At 46.4% G+C, this 22,853-nt stretch overlaps 1 protein-coding gene across 1 annotated transcript in view; it reads left to right on the top strand.

Annotated features, from left to right (window-relative positions):
• Positions 1-22,853, top strand: part of FRMD3 (FERM domain containing 3) — a 268,446-nt gene that overhangs the window by 195,928 nt on the left and 49,665 nt on the right. The window contains exons 6-9 of the mRNA XM_073670912.1: positions 1,099-1,222; positions 2,331-2,418; positions 11,739-11,827; positions 14,712-14,775. Of these exons, the coding sequence (XP_073527013.1) occupies positions 1,099-1,222; positions 2,331-2,418; positions 11,739-11,827; positions 14,712-14,775 (365 nt within the window). The remainder of the gene's footprint in view (positions 1-1,098; positions 1,223-2,330; positions 2,419-11,738; positions 11,828-14,711; positions 14,776-22,853) is intronic.

The following is a 22,853-nucleotide window of genomic DNA, read 5'->3' as shown; positions in this document are numbered from 1 at the left end:
AATACTTAGTCACGCCCCTCCAGGCATTCACTCTCCGGCACGGTCCAGTGGAATCACTACCAATCACACGCACACGCCGCTTAGCCCGGGCGTGTGCATAACAGTCTTATATTATTTTTTGCTCTGAAAGATGGGTTAGGGCTTATTTCCAGGACATGTATTATTATATTTTCTATGAACACCAATGCACATTTAATCTTGAACAAAAAAAATCTGCATTTATTCAAATATAATCTTTCACACTACACATGTATACACACACACATGTAAATATACACACACTGCACATACGGTACATACCAGCCTGTCTCCTTTTCAGTTCCTCTAGACTCCTGCAGTTAAAGACCTTTGGTGACATCATAGTCAAATGACCATGATTTCGCCAAAGATCTTAAGCAGTTTTAATCCTGGAATAGAAATTGTGGGGGCCCCTAAGGGAGTGGTGGCCCTGGGCAATTGACCCTTCTTCTTTTCCCCAAACGCCGATCCTAACTGTTAAAAGGGCTGATATTTGGAGTAGGGCTTATATTTCAAGCATACTTTACATAAGAAACTAAAAGTTGAACTTGATCATCACATATAAAATTATTTTAACTGGCCCTTTACTAAAAGTATAAAAATTGTAAAATAGTGCTTTAAAACCTCAATTTCCACGTACCCTCTTGGTTATTTGACTGCGTCAGTGGCCGTTTAGCTGCACATTTGCACTGCAGCAGCCACTAAAGGGTGGAAACAGCAATATATGGCTCTCATTGAAAAAAATGCATGTACTGTTATGTCAGGCAGAGCAAGAGCTGCAATTAAAAATTGCAATTTGCCATGATTCTAAGCAGAAGACCTCCTCTACGACATCCATATGTCCTAAAAGGGTGTAAGCAATGGATTGTCAAGATGGAAAACCACAGGCAGGAGTTACTGTATACCGGTTTTGTGCCACATATAGTAACTGCCACTGAACAGTCACCCATGTTCTATGATGTAAATGTAACTTTTTATTTTTGTGGACTGCTGCTATCACCCATAAACATCTGTATGTAGCACCAGCCTGACACCGGCTATATTTGAGTAGAATTCATATTATATTTTTATTCTTTGCAGCTGAGATTGGAGATTTTGATCCTGATGAACATCCTGACAATTACATTTGTGATTTCAAGATCTTTCCCAAGCAATCACAGAAACTGGAAAGAAAAATTGTAGAAGTCCATAAAAGTGAGCTCAGGTATGTGTTATCTGTTAGGCTACAGCCCCATGATGGGTATTAGGTGAGCTTTTGCTGCTGCAGTTTTTTCTGGTTTCAGCACCAGTTAGCTAAATTAGCTTATTTGTGTTTTTTAGTTGCATTTTTAAGTGTCTTTTTTACATGTGCTTTTTCAACTGCAATTTCTCACATTGTAATTTTGAAAAAATCCGTGTTTTACAAGCATGAGATAATCACTGGAGGACTAGTCGTCTCATGCCAGTTGCGTCTCCTGCTCTCTATAAACCCCCCACATTTTCGCAGCTTTCTGCCTATGCACAGAAAGCTGCCAATCAGTGGTGTGGGCGGGGTTATACAGAGCTCAGCATTTAGAGAGCTGCTAGATCTGCAGCAGATAAAACAGTGATTTTTTTCAAAATTGCAGCAAGCAGCCTAGTAAGTGATACATCACTGGAATCAGAGCATCTGCACCTGCATCATGCTGCTCTCAGATTTCATAACGGAAGCCTGGTGACAGATTACCTTTTACAGGTCCCTTTTGTAACGGAAGTGATAAAAGCAGAAAAGCCTTTTTTTTTTTTTTCGTCACCTCACAGCCCCAAAAAATTAAATGGTGTCCTTCAAAACTACAACTTGACCCACAAAAAAAACAGTCCTCTTTTGGCAATATCAATAGGAAAAACAGTTATGGCTCTTGGAAGACAACACTGAAAGTGGAAGATTAGAAGGCTGCAGCAAGGAGCTGCTTGTGGGACTACTTTGACTAGTAAATAAATGGCACCTATATGACTGCTGAGTTAGTCAATACATTACCCACTGAGAATTTACAGCATTTAGGTATTTATACACAAGTAAAAAGCCTATTAAACATATCAATATCACTTTCGTTTGCTGGGAAATAATTGAATGTGCTTTGTTTTTCAACACTAAAGTGGAATATATTTTATGGAAAAGATCAATCTATGCTCATATTATTTTTTCGTTTGTAATTGTCCTGTGAATGTCAACATGGTACGTAATCTTTTCTCTTGAAGTCTGAAAACAAAGAAAATGTGAATTCCGCACTTGTTTTGCCTACCACTGTAAAATATTTAATGACCCCCTTCTTCCCCCTCTTGTGCTCTTTCAGAGGTCAGAGCCCAGCTGTTGCAGAATTTAATTTGCTGTTGAAAGCACATTCATTGGAAACCTATGGTGTTGACCCTCATCCATGCAAGGTACCACAGCTGTTCCTAGCCAGCATTCAGAAAGGCTGCTGTCCCACAATAATCTGACCGATAGAGCAGGATCCTGTGAACAGATAACACTTGCTGGTTAAATGGCGATAAACAATCACCAATTCTGTGTAGCTTATAATTATACATTATTTGAAATATCATGGAATCTGTAATGCGTGCCAAGTGGCTGATCCCTAATTCTGTGGCTAAATAATGCGCTAACTATCGCATCCATATACAGTGGGGAAAATAAGTATTTGATACACTGCCGATTTTGCAAGTTTTCCCACCTACAAAAAAATGGAGAGGTCTGTAATTTTTATCGTAGGTACACTTCAACTGTGAGAGACAGAATCTAAAAATAAAAACCAGAAAATCACATTGTATGATTTTTAAATAATTAAATAGCATTTTATTGCATGAAATAAGTATTTGATCACCTACCAACCAGCAAGATTTCTGGCTTTCACAGACCTGTTAGTTTTTCTTTAAGAATCCCCTTTACTCTGCACTCATGAGAAATACAAGATGACTGTCAATCTTCCTCGGTCTGGGGCTCCATTCAACGTCTCGCCTCGTAGGGTAAGATCCTGAGAAAGGTCAGGAATCAGCCCAGAACTACACGGGACAAACCTGATCAATGACCTGGAACCACAGTCTCAAACATTACCGTTAGTAACACACTACGCCATCATGGATTAAAAACCTGCAGGGCGCGCAAGGTCCCCTTACTCACATCAGCACATGTCGAGGCCTGTTTGAAGTTCGCCAATGACCATCTGGATGATACAGAGGAAGCATGGGAGAAGGTCATGTGGTCAGATGAGACCAAAATAGAACTTTTTGGTATCAACTCCACTCACCATGTTTGGAACAAGGATGAGTACAACCCCAAGAACATTGTCCCAACTGTGAAGCATGATGGGGGAAACATCATACTTTGGGGGGTGCTTTTCTACAAAGAGGACAGGATGACTGTACCGTATTGAAGGTAGGATGGATGGGGTCATATATCGCAAGATTTTGGCCAACAACCTCCTTCCCTCAGTAAGAGCATTGAAGATGGGTCGTGGCTGGGTCTTCCAACATGACAATGACCCAAAACACACAGCCAGGGCAACTAAGGAGTGGCTCTGAAAGAAGCATTTCAAGGTCCTGCAGTGGCCTAGCCAGTCTCCAGACCTGAACCTAATAGAAAATCTTTGGTGGGAGCAGAAACTCAATGTTGCCCAGTGACAGCCCCGAAACCTGAAAGATCCGGAGAAGAGCTGTATGAAGGAGTGGGCCAAAATCCCTGCTGCAGTGTGTGCAAGCTTGGTCAAGAACTACAGGAAACGTCTGACATCTGTAACTGCAAACAAAGGTTTCTGTACCAAATATTAACCGGTTCCCGACCGCCCACTGTACATAAACGTCGGCGCTGCCTGGGCTCTGTGCAGCGCCGACGTTTAAAAACGGTGGGTGGTCCCGCAGCGCTCAGGGCCCCCAGGGTCCTGCTAGCGCTGCGGTACCGGTTCAGAGCGATAGCTCTGACATGTGGCATCATGGGGACCTGATTGGATCAGGTCCCCATGATGTTAACCTGTTCCTATCTTCTAGATGCCGCGATCCTTAGCGATCGCAGCATTTAAAAGATAGTGACAGCCGGTGGTCGGCGATCGGGACCCCCCACATACCTGCCAGCGGCGGGGATCCCGGTGCTGTGACCTCTAACATCATCGAGACCTGATTGGCTCAGGTCTCGATGATGTCAGCGTCACACCAGCCAATCAGAGAGATCACCAGGGAAGTTTGTTTTAGCAACAAACTTTCCCGGGCGATCTGCCTGATAAATACACTGTTTCTCCTCCGATCTCAGTGAGAGAGCAGAGGAGAAACACTGTGACAAGAGCTGTCAGCCTTGCCACAGTAAAAGTGAAAAAAATAAAAAAGAAAGTAAGAGTTAGGGTTAGTCAGTCCTGTCAGATCTGTCAGTCAGTCAGTCCTGTCAGATCAGTCAGTCAGTCCTGTCAGATCAGTCAGTCCTGTCAGATCTGTCAGTCAGTCAGTCCTGTCAGATCAGTCAGTCAGTCAGTCCTGTCAGATCAGTCAGTCAGTCAGTCCTGTCAGATCAGTCAGTCAGTCAGTCCTGTCAGATCAGTCAGTCCTGTCAGATCTGTCAGTCAGTCAGTCCTGTCAGATCAGTCAGTCAGTCCTGTCAGATCAGTCAGTCCTGTCAGATCTGTCAGTCCTGTCAGATCTGTCAGTCAGTCAGTCCTGTCAGATCAGTCAGTCAGTCAGTCCTGTCAGATCAGTCAGTCAGTCCTGTCCGATCAGTCAGTCAGTCAGTCCTGTCAGATCAGTCAGTCCTGTCAGTCCTGTCAGATCAGTCCAGTCAGTCAGTCCTGTCAGATCTGTCAGTCAGTCAGTCCTGTCAGATCAGTCCAGTCAGTCCTGTCAGATCAGTCAGTCCTGTCAGATCAGTCCGGTCAGTCCAGTCCGGTCAGTCCAGTCCGGTTAGTCCAGTCCGGTCCCGTCCTTTCAGTTCAGTCTGGTCCCGTCCTTTCAGTTCAGTCCGGTCCGTTCAGTCCAGTCAAAAAATATAAAAATAAAATGGCCCGTCAGACTTATACCGCAGAAGAGGTGTATGCCCTGCTATGTTCTGACACTGATGACAGTGCAATCTCAGATGGAGATATGGATTTTGAGGGCTTTAGTAGCGGCGACACTGAGAGCTCAGAAATGAGCAGTGATTCTGTTCCATCCTCAAGCCCAAGGACCAGTACAGCAATAGGGGCAAATAGCGCTACTGGAGAAACGTCTCCAAATCAGGGAACACTGCCCAGTACAAGCGCTGTCCCTGCTACTAGTGAATTGGCGCACGCCAGTGTAGAAGGGGCATTGCCACATGATCTAGCATTTCCCAGATGGGAGGCTTCGGATTCGGCTGCTCCATTCAGCCCTGATTTCAACGCCATTCCTGGTATAAATGTGGAGGTGGAAGATTTTGGATCAATTCATTTTTTAATTTGTTTTTTACAGACAGCTTGCTAGAGCATATTGTCGTGCAAACAAATTTATATGCGTCCCAATTCATAAGCCAGAATCCCCGATCTTACTATGCTAGGGCAAATTTATGGACACCAACTAATGTCCCGGAAATAAAAAAAATTTTAGGACTTACATTTGCCATGGGGCTTGTTAAAAAACCGAGCATTCGATCCTACTGGTCCAACCACCCTGTTCAAGCCACCCCTATGTTTTCAGTCGTTCTGCCTAGGACCCGTTATGAAATGCTCATGCGGTTTTGGCATTTTAACGACAATAGTCAATGCCTGCCCAGAAATGCCCCAGAACATGACAGGTTATATAAAATTAGACCCATCATTGAAAATTTGTCAGAAAAATTCTTATTCCTCTACACCCCAACACAAAATATTTCTATAGATGAGTCCCTTGTAAAATTCAAAGGAAGACTGCACCTCAAGCAATTTATCCCATCTAAAAGGGCAAGGTTTGGAATAAAGCTCTATAAAATGTGCGAAAGTTCAACCGGATACACATCCGCTTTTCGCATATATGAGGGGAAAGATAGCCAACTAAACCCACCAGGATGCCCTACTTATCTGGGGACATCTGGAAAAATTGTTTGGGAGCTGATAAGTCCATTTTTTAAAAAAGTCTACAATCTATATGTGGACAATTATTACACCAGCATACCCCTATTTAAAAGTCTGGTTGAACACAACATCGGGGCTTGTGGGACCATCCGTAAAAACCGTCAGGGGTTTCCACAACCATTGGTCAACCAAAAGTTTCAAAATGGGCAGTCAGGGGCTGTACGCAACGGAGAGCTGCTTGCCCTGAAATATAGGGATAAGAGGGATATTTTTGTCCTCAGCTCGATCCACACAGATGCCACAAGGGCCACTGTAGAACTAGGATCCACCACTCCGAAGCAAAAACCTGTGTCAGTCATTGACTACAACAAACACATGGGGGGTGTGGACCTTGCAGACCAGGTTCTACAGCCATACCAGGTATCAAGAAAGTCCTATACCTGGTATAAAAAGTTGGTTATTTATTTGTTTCAGGTGGCCACATACAATTCTTTTGTGTTGTGCAAAAAAGCAGGAAATTCAGATCCTTTTCTTGATTATCAAGAAAAGGTAATTGAAAATCTTGTCTTTCAAAGTGTTAGCCCCGCTCATCCATTAGAATCTGAGGATGTGAAAAGACTCACTGAGCGACATTTTATTGCACTTATTCCAGCAACGGAAACAAGAAGGAACCCCCAGAAAAGATGTCGTGTATGTACTAAGAGAGGAATGAGGCGTGATACCCGCTACTATTGCCCACAATGCCCATCATTGCCAGCCTTATGCGTCACTGACTGCTTTAAAATCTTCCACACAGAACCACGTTTTTAAACTGTAAAAATGTATCCCAATTTGTCATTCAAACATTTGGTTCATTTAGTGAATGACACATTCGAGTGGAGCTCACTTAATTTCCAGGGGGGGTTCTCCAGAATCTAAACTTTCCATTGCGTGCTTGTTTCTGGAAATCATCCATTGAGTTAAAATGGTCACTAAACCCATAGATGAATTCCCAGAGGGGTGTCATTTCCAAAATGGGGTCACTTCAGGGGGGATTCTTTAGCTCTGGTACTCTGAAAAGTGCCAGAACAGCATAATCCCCCCTGAAGTGACCCCATTATGGAAATGACACCTCTGTGGGAATTCATCTATGGGTTTAGTGACCATTTACCTATCTACTTATTTTCCCACCATTAGATTAATTTATACAGAGTAGTAGATTGTAAAATTCGGTCACTTGTTGTGGGTTTCCTCTGTTTAGGCACCTCAGGGGCTCTCCAAATGCAACATGGAGTCCGCTATCCATTCCAGTCGAATTTCCATTCCAAAAGTCAAATGGCGCTCCTTACCTTCCGAGCCATGCCGTGCACCCAAACAGTGGCTTTGCACCACATATGGGGTATCAGCGTGCTCAGGAGAAATTGCACAACACATTTTGGGGTCCATTTTTTCTGCCTGCCCTTGTGAAAATTAAAAATTTGAGGCTAAAGTAGCAGTTTTGTGTTAAAAATGTGTTTTTTTATTTTCACACTTCAACAGTATAAAATTCTGTGAAGCCCCTGGGGGTTCAAGGTGCTCACCACACATCTAGATAAGTTCCTTGAGGGGTCTAGTTTCCAAAATGGGGTGACTTGTTGGGGGTTTCCTCTGTTTAGGCACCTCAGGGGCTCTCCAAATGCAACATGGCGTCCGCTATCGATTCCAGTCAAATTTCCATTCCAAAAGTCAAATGGCGCTCCTTACCTTCCGAACAATGCCGTGCGCCCAAACAGTGGTTTTGCACCACATATGGGGTATCAGCGTGCTCAGGAGAAATTGCACAACACATTTTGGGGTCCATTTTTTCTGGCTGCCCTTGTGAAAATTAAAAATTTGAGGCTATAGTAGCAGTTTTGTGTTAAAAATGTGTTTTTTTATTTTCACACTTCAACATTATAAAATTCTGTGAAGCCCCTGGGGGTTCAAGGTGCTCACCACACATCTAGATAAGTTCCTTGAGGGGTCTAGTTTCCAAAATGGGGTCACTTGTTGGGGGTTTCCTCTGTTTAGGCACCTCAGGGGCTCTCCAAATGCAACATGGCGTCCGCTATCGATTCCAGTCAAATTTCCATTCCAAAAGTCAAATGGCGCTCCTTACCTTCCGAGCCATGCCGTGCGCCCAATCAGTGGTTTTGCACCACATATGGGGTATCAGCGTGCTCAGGAGAAATTGCACAACACATTTTGGGGTCCATTTTTTCTGGCTGCCCATGTGAAAATTAAAAATTTGAGGCTAAAGTAGCAGTTTTGTGTTAAAAATGTGTTTTTTTATTTTCACACTTCAACATTATAAAATTCTGTGAAGCCCCTGGGGGTTCAAGGTGCTCACCACACATCTAGATAAGTTCCTTAAGGGGTCTAGTTTCCAAAATGGGGTCACTTGTTGGGGGTTTCTTCTGTTTAGGCACCTCAGGGGCTCTCCAAATGCAACATGGCATCCGCTATCGATTCCAGTCAAATTTCCATTCCAAAAGTCAAATGGCGCTCCTTACCTTTCAAGCCATGCCGTGCGCCCAAACAGTGGCTTTGCACCACATATGGGGTATCAGCGTGCTCAAGAGAAATTGCACAACACATTTTGGGGTCCATTTTTTCTGGCTGCCCTTGTGAAAATTAAAAATTTGAGGTTAAAGTAGCAGTTTTGTGAAAAAAAGTTAAATGTTCATTGTTTTCTTCCACATTCCAAAAATTCCTGTGAAGCACCTGAAGGGTTAATAAACTTCTTGAATGTGGTTTTGAGCACCTTGAGGGTTGCAGTTTTTAGAATGGTATCACTTTTGGGTATTTTCTGTCATAAAGGCTCCTCAAAGTCACTTCAAATATGATGTGGTCCCTAAAAAAATGTTTTTGTAAATTTTGTTGTAAAAATGAGAAATCGCTGGTCAACTTTTAACCCTTATAGCTTCCTAACAAAAAAAAATTTTGCTTCCAAAATTGTGCTGATGTGAAGTAGACATGTGGGAAATGTTATTTATTAACTATTTTGTGTGACATATCTCTCTGATTAAAGGGCATGAAATTTCAAAGTTTGAAAATTGCAAAATTTTCAAAATTTTCGCCAAATTTCCGATTTTTTCACAAATAAACGCAAGTGATATCGACGAAATTTTCCCACAATCATGAAGTACAATATGTCACGAAAAAACAATCTCAGAATCAGGGGAATCCGTTGAAGCATTCCAGAGTAATTACTTCATAAAGTGACAGTGGTCAGAATTGAAAAAATTGGCCCGGTCACGAAGGCAAAAACAGGCTCTGGCGCGAAGTGGTTAAGTTCTGTTTTTCTATTGTATCAAATACTTATTTCATGCAATAAAATGCAAATTAATTATGTAAAAATCATACTATGTGATTTTCTGTCTTTTATTTTAAGATTCTGTCTCTCACAGTTGAAGTGTACCTGCGATAAAAATTACAGACCTCTCCATTCTTTGTAGATGGGAAAACTTTCAAAATTGGCAGTGTATCAAATACTTATTTTCCCCACTGTATACAGTTAGAACTTTCCTCGTACTGTATCCTTGTCCTTTTTGAAGTTGGTCTATGGAATTTGTGTGCGTAACCTAAAATTAATTGTGTGAGCAGAACGGTTTCCTATTGAAAAATACACATGACTCCACATACAATCACGGTTTGATTTGTATTGATTGTTATTGAAGTCAATGAGTGGAAAATAAGAGAACATATGTGAGAAGCTTGTTAAAATAGCATAGGAGCTTAAGGCTGCGTTAACACGTTGCGACTGAGGAGCGTGGTTTTTCGTTTTTTTTTTTCTGCAATTGCAACGCTATACTTTTTGTCAGAGTTTTCAAAAATTGTGGCAAAAACAATGTGGTTTTACCGCAATCAGGAAAAAAACGCATCATAGCCACAACATGTAAATGCAGTCTCAAAGGGGTTTCTGTAACTTTTATAATGATGACCTATGCTTGATATACCTGTATGTGGGAGTGCTGGGAGTCAGCTGATTGAATACGCCATGGCGCACAGAAAGTGGCACAGCTCTCTATATTGTGTTGTGGCACTACAGTATCAGCTAATCAGTGAGGGAGTTGGGAGTTAGACCCTCACCAATCTCATATAGATTACTTTTTCTTACGATGGGTCACCAGCATTAAAATCCCCCCCAAAAAACTTTACAACTGGCCAAACACATGAGATAGCTGTTGGATGAACGTTCGTTAGGCTGGCAGCTATACCTCCTGATTACCCCCATACAATTTACCTCTTGGCCTGGCTGAGCACTCGTGTTTTCTACAAGGCGAGAGCTGCCATATACATTTCCTGACATCATCTTTCGTTGGAGAGTTGGGAGGCCCCATAAATAGCAAATGGCAAATTCTGTCGATATCTTTGATGGACATATGCCTTTTTTCATCCTATATAACTATGTTCCTCTCATTTGACCTAAAGAAGGTTCTGGTCAGGTTATGTAAAAGTGAAATTAAAGGGAATCTGTCACCACTTTGGACTTATCAAACCTCTACTATGGGCATACAGGGTATAGAAAAGTAATATTCCCTCCCTGACTGTACTCACATAGAGCGTGCTTTGCTTCATCCCGGCCCCGTCTGCCTGTGCACTGCGCCGCAGGAATCTATGGCGCAGGCGCTGGGGAGTCACTGTCACTTCCCAGCGCCTGCGCAATAGATTCCTGCAGCGCAGTGCACGGAGAGACGGGGCCGGGATGAAGCAAAGCGCGCTCTATGTGAACGGCGCTTTGTGCATGCCTGGGAAGTCAGGGAGCACAGTGCACGTCAGAGGGCCCTGTGACCCGCAGGGGAGGGGGGAATATGGTAACTAAGCATATAGCCGGAGATTTTGGGGAAAAATAAACAGATAGGCGGGGATTTCTTGGCTTCCTCCGGACGCCAAGCCTCTGCGATACAGAGTTTTTAAAATCACTTTTCTCTGCAATTAGACCTCTGCTATGGGCCATACAGGTATGTATAGATTTACTTTTCTATACCCTGTATGGCCATAGTAGAGGTCTGATATCGCCCAGGGGGTGACTGATTCTCTTTAAAGATGCAGGGCTCACAATTTATTTATTATAAATTGCTTATATTGCGCTTTCATATTCCACAGCGCTTTACAGACATTATAATCACTGTCCCTAATGAGGCGCAAAACCTAAATTCCCTATTAGCATGTCCTTGGAGTTTGGAAGGATACCAGAATACACGGAGGAAACCCAAGCAAACACAGGGAGAACATACAAACTCCTTGCAGATGTTGTCCTAGGTGGGATTTGAACCCAAGACCAAGCCCTGCAAAGCAGCAGTACAAACCACTGAGCCACCGTGCTGCCCTGTGCAATTCATCTTAACCCTTCTAAACTATTGAGACCTCTCTTTTTTATTGCTGTGGGGACACATGTTCACAAGGGAAAAAGAGATCCCTCATGCTCTATACATAAGTGAACAGTACATGAATGAAGCTGTATTAATACTTGAGAGCTAGTGAAGGCAAAAGCCACCAAGGTTTACAGAACCCATTCCTTGTATTTCTGGGAGGGGAAAGTCCACATGAGAAAAGTCAGAAACTAGGAGCTGATTGCCAATTGACAATCAGAGTTTTGAAAATGGATGACAGAATAAAGACTGTAGTCTGAAACTTATGTAACTCAAGGTGTTCACTAATATGTGTAAAACCTATTTAAAGTTAAAGATGTTCATAGCCTGTATTTTTTCATTTCTTTAGGATTCAACAGGGACCACAACATTTCTTGGGTATACTGCAGCAGGATTTGTTGTTTTCCAGGGTAACAAGAGGATACACTTAATAAGATGGTAAGTGTAGTTTTTTATTATTCCTCGGTATATATAGGTAAGACATGTATTATAGGGTTATTCCCATCTACTTCAAGTGTATTCTTAGTTACAAATAAGCTATTTTGTCATTTACTTGATGACTCTATATGCTTCTGTTCTACTGATATTGCCAAGAGGCCCGACCACCACTGCCATTTATGATTGGTGGCAGAAGATGCAGAGTGCTTACAAGCTCTTTCCTACTGAGCTTGTAAGCGAGTGCTTACAAGCTCTTTCCTACTGAGCTTGTAAGCACTGCATTGTGGCTGTCTGGGATTCCTTCAGGGTACAGCTCTTAATCCTGGCCAGCTTCAGCCCCACTGTGCTTCTGACCTGTATAAAGAAAGCTGCCTCATGTAGCAGCATAAGGAATGTACACATTTCAGGTCAACGGCGTACTGATGCTGCTGGCCCAAACTGTCACTCAAGCAGTAGCTGCCACTCAACCAGTAATCAGCACGTCAGGAGGCTGGGGAAGATGAGAAGAACCCTTTAATAAGTATTCACCTTAAAGGTTATGTCACTTATGTCGAACCCTTCATATATGCGGTGAGGAAAAGGCAGAAAAGGTTTTTTCGTAGTCATAACCCCCTTCTGTGAGCAATAGAAGAGAGCAACTGCCAAGAACAGCTCCTGCTCTGGAGGACCCCATGTAGGGCTGTTGTCAGCACCTGGCAGGTTGGGGGAAATGACAAGTCCCAATGAAGCAGTGAGCACCCACTCATACTCCCTATCTTGTGTAGGTTCTCATACATATAGTCAGTCAAAAAATACACAAAACACCGCTGTGCTCCTAAATCCTGGTTAGACTCCACTACATGTGACAGTATACTGTAAGGAGAAGTCCTCCCAAAAGTCTGTAACACCTCAGAAATTGGCTCCACATACAAGAAATACAGCTAAGAAGCCATTATTGTATAGTATACTGTGAAGATGAAAGATAATGCATAAGGGGTTCACTGGAAAAATATGTATCTTTGTACTGTGTTAACCAGTAGATAGAAAAATATTTAGATTTGAGAGTCCTCAGTGGTTGATACCTTTTAATGGCTAACTGAAAAGATGAATGCCTGATGAAGAGGCCTGAGTAGTCTCGAAAGCTTGCAATTTGTTACCATCTTTTCAGTTAGCCATTAAAAGGTATCAACCACTTAGGACTCTCAAATTTAAATATTTTTCGCAGGGGTTCACTGTGACTCAGTTGCCCTAGGACCAACATGGGGTTGTCCTGATGGATTGCCTTTAAGTGTGTATTGGTGCTAGGCAGCTTATTCCAGATGGTATGATATAGTCCCCAGAAATCCACATGCATTTGTGGCACCCCAGGGGTCTGGTTACCACAGTAATAGAAATATTATGTCTGAGAGTAAGTGGAAGCATGCCACACCTCCTGCCCCAGTCCTGGGAGGGGAGGAATCTGCCCTATATAAACTGGGTCTGGGGCGGGGTTAGTGAGAGAGAATGAAGTCCCAGACAGAGACGCAGTCCAGTCTGGAGGGCAGCAGACACAGGGAAAGCAAGAACTAGGAGCTCTGTAGGAGCAGAAGCGAGTGCCAGGGGCTGGAAGCCAGATAGCTAGCCCTGTCTGAAGACACTAAGACCGGACACGGAGTCTGAGGCTGTGGGGACATCCAGGTCCAGCAGCAGAATCCAACCGGCAGGGGATTCCAGGTCCTCTGGCCATAGAAGCCCGGAGGCATGGTCATAAGCAAGGGACCAGCACCGCCATCGTGGAGCGGAGGCTAACAGAAGGCCCCAAGTCACTGGCCATACGGGTGAGCACCACACGGTACACTCAGGGACGTGGGCTACTTCTACCCGCATACAGCAAGGTAGCCAGGAAGAGTGCAGATAGACGGGGAGGCCTACAACTCCACCTGGCCAGGGGAGATCCTGCTTGCTCACAGATTGACCAGGCCTCTACTGCTAACCAGTACTCCCGGGAGGGTCTGCTTTATAACACCAGTAAAGACCCTGAACTGCACTGCACGGACTCTGAGTTGTTCCTGCTGCGCTCGTGCACCATCACTCCCATCATCCACACCAACTGCCCTGAGGCTATACTTCTCCCGTGGGGAGTCATCCCATTCTTAGCTGCACACACAACACCGGCCTCAGCGGTCTGCCTTGCAGCGGCGGTCCCCACTGACCGCAATTCACGGGTGGCGTAGTCGGACCATTATCATACTAATAAGACTGTCACTGATTTGACCACCCTGGGCACGGACCGGGTCATCGTCACGGAGACTACAACCCCCAGCGTTTCCGGCACGCACAACACAGGCCCAGGGGGCGAGTCACATTGACGGCACCTGTAGCCCTCAGGAAGCTTAGTGTTAATGACACACAATGAGAAAAAGGCTGAGATCATGTTATTCATACAATTTCTGTACAGACGCACCTTCAGCCTTCTCCCCTAGAAGCCATGGGATTATCTGTGTAGGGTCAGTGGAGGCTTGTACATCCGTGCATCCTCACACTGGAGGAACGGTCAGGCTCCATGTCAGTGTGCATGAAGAAGTCAATGAAGCCTACTGCTGAAACGTCTCATTTTCTAACAACAGCATAACCTTCATAGTTTTCATAGAATTTGAGTGGACTGCAAAATCATGTACAATATTTGCTGTATTTTTGGCACTGGATGAGGATAAATTCTGTTAGAGAGAATTGTGCTCAACATATTACTTTCTGGGACATCAGAATCCCTTTTATTATGTTTATTACATAGTGCATAATGTCCAGTATACACAGCAAATATACTGCATATAGAAAAGGAGCGGCTGACAGCTTGTAAAATAGAAAGCACTATAATGAAAGTAATTGCTGTCATCGATGGCTCATAATATCGCCATATGTTTTACAGGCCGGATATCTGCAAGATGAGATATGATGGGAAAACATTCCACGTTGTTGTAATGCAGAAGGAGGTAGGAATGATGCAAGAATTCATCTGAACTCACAATGTATCTGAAATGTGGCTGGATTAGTGCATTTCATGGTTACTTACCACTGGACTGATGCACCATTAGACCTGGGCAACTATTACAAATCTAATAGTTTAGCCTGTTTTTCTCCATTATTTATAAAAGGCTAGACATTTAAAAAGATGGATACAATATTATTAATTATATATGACTAGTTATTCTACATTCCCATGATGAGCTTTTGATGTAGATTTTCTGCACCTATTAGGTAAAGTTAAAATTACGTGCGTTTTTTCATTGCGTTTTTATTGCGTTTTTATTGCGTTTTTTGACGCTGCGTTTTTTGTCTCTTGTTGGTAAGTCATGTTTTATATAAAGCTGCTTTGTTATTTGATACTTCCTTGTATTTGGCTTTGACCAAACGTTATTGATATAATTATGTGTGGATTATATGCGTTTTTGATGTGTTTCTGCCGCAAAATGCACTAAAAGCGCATGTGCGTTTTTTCCGTGCGGATTTTCTACATCTGGTTCAAGTGTATGGGAAAAATCAGAACCTAAAACTTACTATACCTACAAGAGAAATTGACATGCTGTGGATTTGAAACACGCACCGCAGCTCAGTTTATGTTAAAAAAGAAGCACAGTGGCAAGAGATTTCTATAAATCCCATCCACTTTGCTTTGAAGTATAAGACGCTGCGTTTTTGATGCAGGAAGAATACGCACCATCAAAAACTCATCATGGGCACAGAATCTTTGGCTATGTTCACACTTTGCGTTTTTTGCTGTGTTTTTTTCTGCTGGCAAAACCTGCTCTCTTGGCAGTAAAGAAGCCGCTTAAACAATGCAGGTCTTGCTGTGTTTTTCTGCGTTGTTTGCTGCGTTTTTCAGGATCCCAAAGTTCAGCTTTGCTTCCAACGCAGAAGCATGAACAATGCAAGACATATGTGAAACCATAAAACCATTTTTGAAAAAAAGGGCAATTTGATCAATTTATTTAGTGAAAAATATTTTTATGTCTGAAAAAATAGTGACTATTCTGAGTTCAGGAAAAAATATGCAATTACAAATGTAACAGCGAGGGAGTTGAATTGGTTGGGAATAGTTTACCTAAGACATTGGCAGAGCATTGAGTTTACTTTTACACTTTGGTCAGCCCTTAAATTGGTCAGGTATTGTTCAATTTCACACCTTGGTCAGCCAATGCTTACTTTGCACACATCACTAATTTAATTAAACTCTATTAATCCTAACTGCCATCTCTGGTGAGGAGACCAAGATATTATGGTTTAAACTTGTAAAATCACAAAAATAAATGGGTTTCACATACTGCAGTACATGCTTTTTTTCACTAAAAACGCAGCAAAAACTGATAGCAAAGTTTTTTGGTGCATTTATGCACTTACTCATTTGCTTTCTATGAGTGAAAAAATGCTGCAATAATGCTGAAAGAAGTGACATGCTGCAGTTTTCAAAAACGCAGCAGTTTCCAATTCAGTCAGGAAAAAAAAACAATGTGTGTGCATGAGATTTCTGAAATCTCATAGCTTTTGCTCTTACTGTAAAACACAGCTTTTAATGTACATAAAAAATGCAGCAAAAATGCAACGTGTGAACATAGCCGGGTCTGCATAAGTTATCTTGCTGTCCAAAGCAGGTTTGGAGATGTGTCCCTTCGTGTCCATTAAATTTAGTTTGATAGTATGATAACTTTGATCAACCTACTGTAGTATTGAGCACGTTTAGTTTTGCTGAATCTACATTAAGATATTATGTATTTCTTAGTACCTAGTGGATATCAAACGCCCATACAAGCAATGCTAATATTCAGTCCCATGTCCCCTTCATTAATTACAGGCATAGTCACTCGTTCACACTGGCTACTGTGCCGTGAATGGGACCGAGCTACAGTATCAGCAATGCTGTCATTAGGGGTGAGACGCTTTATTCTTTGATCAGCCAGGTAGCCGTAGTCCTGGTCACCCACAAATCAAAAACTAATAGCTATTGTAAGGACAACTCTGAAGTCCTGGAAAGCCCCTCTGATGGCTGTTTTTTTATACATATTTACCCATAATAACTTATGGTCATGTTTACGTCTGTTTTTTTGGGCACCAATTGTCCAAAAAGAAGGAAAATTTGTCCTGTTTAGATTGATGCATGCCTTTTTTCAAGTAAATGAGTCAGTGAAAAAAATTGAGTAACTCTCAGATGCCATCTGTGTGTCATCTGAGTGCTTTTTTTTTTTTTTTTTTTTTTTTTTTTTAATGAGTAGGAGAAATATATAAAATGTATGTATTTTCTTTTTGTCACACTGATAATGAAAAGTGACACAGAGACCATAAAGTAGATGAAAATCTGATCAATACACTGGTGAAATATGGTCAACCTTAGCTAACGTCCTGTGAAGCAGTTAGATCGGGACAGGAGACTGGGTGGACAGGCTATGTATTGTGATCCAAGTATGAAAAGGGGTTGTCAGCATGGGCGTACCCACCGTGGGGCAGGGGGGGGGGGGCAGCTGCCCCCCCCCTAGAAGCAGGGGCGCACGCCGCACACCAGGGCCGGCGTCAGCACCCGGCGCACCCGGGCAAATGAGGCAGGGGGGCCCCTCACCGTCAGCGCCCGCTCCCCCCTGCTTGCTCAGGGCCCCGGCATCCGGCAGAATACTTACCCCTCCCCGTGCCTCCGCAGCAGCTCCTGCATCATCTGTGGCTGCTGCACTGTGACGTCTCAGGTCAGAGGGCGCGGTGACGTCTGTATGACGCGCCCCCTGGGCCAGTGTTGTTTGGGGGATACCCGGATCCGGATCAGATGGGGGTTGTAGTCTCCGAGTGGCGGTGACCCGGTCCGTGCCCAGGGTGTCAAGCTCAGTGTGTGGCAGTCCTTATAGATGTTACTAGATGTTCTTTTATGTCGACTACGCCACCCGTTGAATTGCGGTCAATACGGCCGCCGCTGCAGCAGGGTCCGCTGAGGCTGGTGATGTGTGTGCAGCTCAGGTAGTATAACCCCCAACGGGAGGGGTATAGCCTCAGGGGGTCAGGTGTAGAGGATGGTGGTTGTGGAGGTGCAGTGAGGATGGTAATGAGACTCAGAGTCGGGCTGTGCAGTTCAGGGTCTTTACTTACTGCTGTTATGCTGGTCACTCCGGCCTTGAGTGACCGCCCGAGCCGTGCTGCGTCCACCAGGTCCTGGACTCGGCCAACTCCCAAGTAATTCTGGAGCGTGGTCCTGAGCTCCCTTTCTGACGTTCCTTCTCTCTGGCCTTCCCCACCAGGGATCCACCTAAGTCCGGCTCCCTCGGGCCTCTTGTTGGTAAACCCTTGTCTCTGGGTTCCCTGACCCTATTCCTGGTCTGCCTTCCGGGTGGATTTAGTGGGTGGTCGTGGCAGATCCTGCCCACGACCTCCGGTCTCTGGCTAAGGATTAGGGCCCTCCACCAGCTTGGGATCCGGTACCCTTGTGCCAACTCTTCACCCGCTGATCTAATCTTGGGTTCTTGGAGTTCTCTCTTCTCCCCCTCTGGGTCCTTCTTTCTCCTCTCTCTCTCTGGGCCTTGGAGCTGCTCTTCTCCTCTGCTCTCTTCCTCTGACTCACTCTACAAAAGACTGACAGACTGACTGACTGACCCTGATCTAAGATGGTTCCCACCTTATATACTCCCTCTATGTGTGAGCTCAGGTGACCAGCACCCAATGAGCTCCTAGCACTACCCAGACTGCTCCCCCTATCTGCCCCTACACTACTGGGATGTTCCACCCCCCTCCCACTCCAGCCAGGGACAGACACTGTCGTACCTGCACATTTCTCTAGTGGGAGTACCATTGGTCTGTCCCCCGGAAATGGGATGTATGTAGTGCATGCAGCCTACTGAGCTCAGTTCCACACTCCATCCTTACCCGGGAGTGGAATACTACACCTCTGGCTTGAGGTGTAATACCCCTGTAGCAGCCGAATCCTCAGGGTGCTACATTCCCCCCTGGTAAATCACAGCACGTCCTCGGGCTGTTAAAGATAAAAACATCCAAAACATACAATTATTTTTCATAAACATCAACATATAAACATATAAAACATCATATATATATCAGCAATAAAACGTTTTCATAAATAACATTCTTGTAAACATTCCTGTCTCTGGTTCCTCCGGTCACGGTGCAACTTGTGACCGGGTAAAGTGCGACAGTCTCTTGAAGAAAAATGGTTTTCCCATAAAACCAGTAGGGGGCGCTTTAGGAAGCGCAACTATATACAAAGGGGATATGGCCGCTCTCAGTCCTCGGCCAGGTATTAGGAACTAGGGACACACGGGCATCAGTTCACACTTTGTCCCAACGGGGAACATATTTTAAATAAGTAACAGTTCTTGGTACCCCGACGGGCAACTTTATACAGTCTCTCTCTACCGTACTCCAACGACGGCGTCCTCCTGCTCTTTCTTGTTGGTTGGTTTCAGTTTCAGACCCGTCCGGGTCCTCTTGCTCCTCCTCACACCGCAGCTCCTCCTCCGTCAGGCGATGCACATGGAGGGCGTAGGGTCCTTTGGCACACTTGTGCCGGGTGAAGGTGACCTCGTCCCCTACATACAGGTCACGACCTCTGTGTCCCTCCGGCAGATGGCTTTCTACGTCTCTGCGAGTCACAAAGACGTCGCCGGGGGTATGATGGTCTCTAATGAAGCCCCACCCATGCTGCATGTTGAATTTTATCACAGTCCCGGTGGAAGGGGGACCATGAGCTGCACGGGGATTCCTCCTGGTCCGGCTCTTCTGCTCCGCGCTCCTTATCTGTGCTTGCTGTTCCCGGACCCGCCTTTCTCTCCGCTCCCTCTCGAAGACTTCGAGCTGCTGCCGGCAGCACTCTGCACGCTCCGCTGCGGCCGCCCGAGTCTCCTGAGTGAACCCCATGAGGTCTTCTCCGGTGGGGTCCCACTCAAACTGTGCCTCCTCCAGCGGGGGTGAGGTCCTCTTTACAGGCTTCGGAGCCGGAATCAGGGGCTCGCACATGGGCCTTACTCTCTGGAGTTCCAGCTGAATGTACTCCTGGGGCCATACAAAGGGCTGCCCATCCGGGCACGTATGCTGGGCAAATAGATTTTCACCCAGGTGCGGCACTCTAGATGTTGAGGGCGCGTTGATGGTAGCGGCGCCCGGGTTGACCAGGCCTTGCGACCAGGCTTGGGGCACCCTAAAGGCAAAGGGCACCGTAAGAACGGCGGCGCCCTGGGTTACTCGGCCCTGCGACCAGGCCGGTGGCTCCGCGGAGGTAGGGGGCGCTGTTGGAATTGCGGCGCCCGGGGGTACTAGGCCTTGCGACCAGGCTGATGGTATTTCCTGCTTGGCCACGCTCAGGGTCGAAGCGCGTGACGTCACAGGGGTCGCGGCCGCGGTTTCCGGTTGAGGCCTAGTCGGCGGCGGTGACGATGCAGCGACGGGCACGGCAGGGGGAATTTCGGGCTCTGCGACGGGGAGCTGGGGCAGGCACGCGGTTTCCCGGCTCGGGGTAGAGACGTCCCCTTTACCTGCCTCCATTCGTTCAGCTCCCTTCTCGGCGCCGTCTCCGGCCTTCACTCCTCCTGCACCATCCTCAGAGGCGGTCTGTCTCCTCGTCTCGGGTGGCGTGCTCCGCTGTCGGGTTTCGGTCTGCTGGGCCATCTCTCGGCTCCACTCCGCCAACGTCTCTCGCTGCACCCGGGCCATCCTCCGTGCGAGGCTCTCCAGCGCAGTCTGTGCACACTCCCGGTCTCGGGGGAGCTGTGCTAGGATCTCCACTAAGCCTAGTGGGGTCGTTGCTTGCAGCAGGCTCCTGACCACTGGGTCGGTGCTGCCTGACTCTCCCTCCATCTCCGGGTAGGCTTTCTCTGGACTCCTCTCCAGACTTCTTGTCTCCGGGTGCGCTCTCTCCAGACTGCTCCAGGCTGCACCCATCTTTGCTCTCTTGTTCTGTCTCCGCCCACATTGAGGGTGGTCCCGGGGCAACTTCAGTTCCAGGGGCAGTTCTCTCACGCTGATGGACACTTCCAGCATCACAGTCTCTGTTGGTGGGCGCGGTCTCCGCTTTTGGCGCCATTCTTCGACCTGGCCCACGATGGGAGGTGGCCTCTTGCCACCCTCTGGCACGCCCATAATGGCGTCCGCTCTTCCAAGGCGGGAAATCTTCTGGAAATGGCGGGAATCGTCTCCCAGTGGCGGGAAACTCCGTGGATGGCGGGAAAAAGCTGCAAATGGCGGACAACCGGCGGGAAACGACCTGTGATGGGGTCCGTTGGCGGGGACCCTCCGGAACCGGCGGGAGACTTCTTTTTGAGGTAACGGTGAACTTTTCTTCAGGCACGCAGTACCCGGTTGTTGCGGGCACGTAATCCTGCCGACTACGCCAAAGTTGACGCGCCCCCTGGGCCAGTGTTGTTTGGGGGATACCCGGATCCGGATCAGATGGGGGTTGTAGTCTCCGAGTGGCGGTGACCCGGTCCGTGCCCAGGGTGTCAAGCTCAGTGTGTGGCAGTCCTTATAGATGTTACTAGATGTTCTTTTATGTCGACTACGCCACCCGTTGAATTGCGGTCAATACGGCCGCCGCTGCAGCAGGGTCCGCTGAGGCTGGTGATGTGTGTGCAGCTCAGGTAGTATAACCCCCAACGGGAGGGGTATAGCCTCAGGGGGTCAGGTGTAGAGGATGGTGGTTGTGGAGGTGCAGTGAGGATGGTAATGAGACTCAGAGTCGGGCTGTGCAGTTCAGGGTCTTTACTTACTGCTGTTATGCTGGTCACTCCGGCCTTGAGTGACCGCCCGAGCCGTGCTGCGTCCACCAGGTCCTGGACTCGGCCAACTCCCAAGTAATTCTGGAGCGTGGTCCTGAGCTCCCTTTCTGACGTTCCTTCTCTCTGGCCTTCCCCACCAGGGATCCACCTAAGTCCGGCTCCCTCGGGCCTCTTGTTGGTAAACCCTTGTCTCTGGGTTCCCTGACCCTATTCCTGGTCTGCCTTCCGGGTGGATTTAGTGGGTGGTCGTGGCAGATCCTGCCCACGACCTCCGGTCTCTGGCTAAGGATTAGGGCTCTCCACCAGCTTGGGATCCGGTACCCTTGTGCCAACTCTTCACCCGCTGATCTAATCTTGGGTTCTTGGAGTTCTCTCTTCTCCCCCTCTGGGTCCTTCTTTCTCCTCTCTCTCTCTGGGCCTTGGAGCTGCTCTTCTCCTCTGCTCTCTTCCTCTGACTCACTCTACAAAAGACTGACAGACTGACTGACTGACCCTGATCTAAGATGGTTCCCACCTTATATACTCCCTCTATGTGTGAGCTCAGGTGACCAGCACCCAATGAGCTCCTAGCACTACCCAGACTGCTCCCCCTATCTGCCCCTACACTACTGGGATGTTCCACCCCCCTCCCACTCCAGCCAGGGACAGACACTGTCGTACCTGCACATTTCTCTAGTGGGAGTACCATTGGTCTGTCCCCCGGAAATGGGATGTATGTAGTGCATGCAGCCTACTGAGCTCAGTTCCACACTCCATCCTTACCCGGGAGTGGAATACCACACCTCTGGCTTGAGGTGTAATACCCCTGTAGCAGCCGAATCCTCAGGGTGCTACATGTACACCGCGCTCTCTCCTGAGCAGTCACAGCGCAGAGCGGGATGAGGCCGGCGACGCTGGAGTCTGGAGCAGCGGCAGCAGGTGAGACTTGGGGTGAGTATTTGATTTTTTTTTTTTGTATGGAGGCCTGTGGCAGTATAAGGGAGGGGGGTGAGGTGGGGGTGTGTGACATCCTGCATGGAGCATTATAAGGGAGGGGGGGTGACATCCTGCAAGGGGCATTATAAGGGGGGGTGACATCCTGCATGGGGCATTATAAGGGGGGGGTGACATCCTGCATGGGGCATTATAAGGGGGGGTGACATCCTTCATGGGGCATTATAGGGGGGGTGACATCCTGCATGGGGCATTATAAGGGGGGGGTGACATCCTGCATGGGCCATTATAAGGGAGGGGGGGTGACATCCTGCATGGGGCATTATAAGGGAGGGAGGTGTGTGACATCCTGCATGGGGCATTATAAGGGAAGGGGTGTGTGT

Source organism: Phyllobates terribilis, unplaced genomic scaffold (assembly GCF_046119375.1).
Source record: "Phyllobates terribilis strain yellow unplaced genomic scaffold, ASM4611937v1 Scaffold_1__5_contigs__length_1240528914, whole genome shotgun sequence".
NCBI lineage: Eukaryota > Metazoa > Chordata > Amphibia > Anura > Dendrobatidae > Phyllobates > Phyllobates terribilis.
The sequence above is the reverse complement of the archived record's forward strand: the minus strand, read 5'-3'. Positions and strand labels throughout refer to the sequence as shown.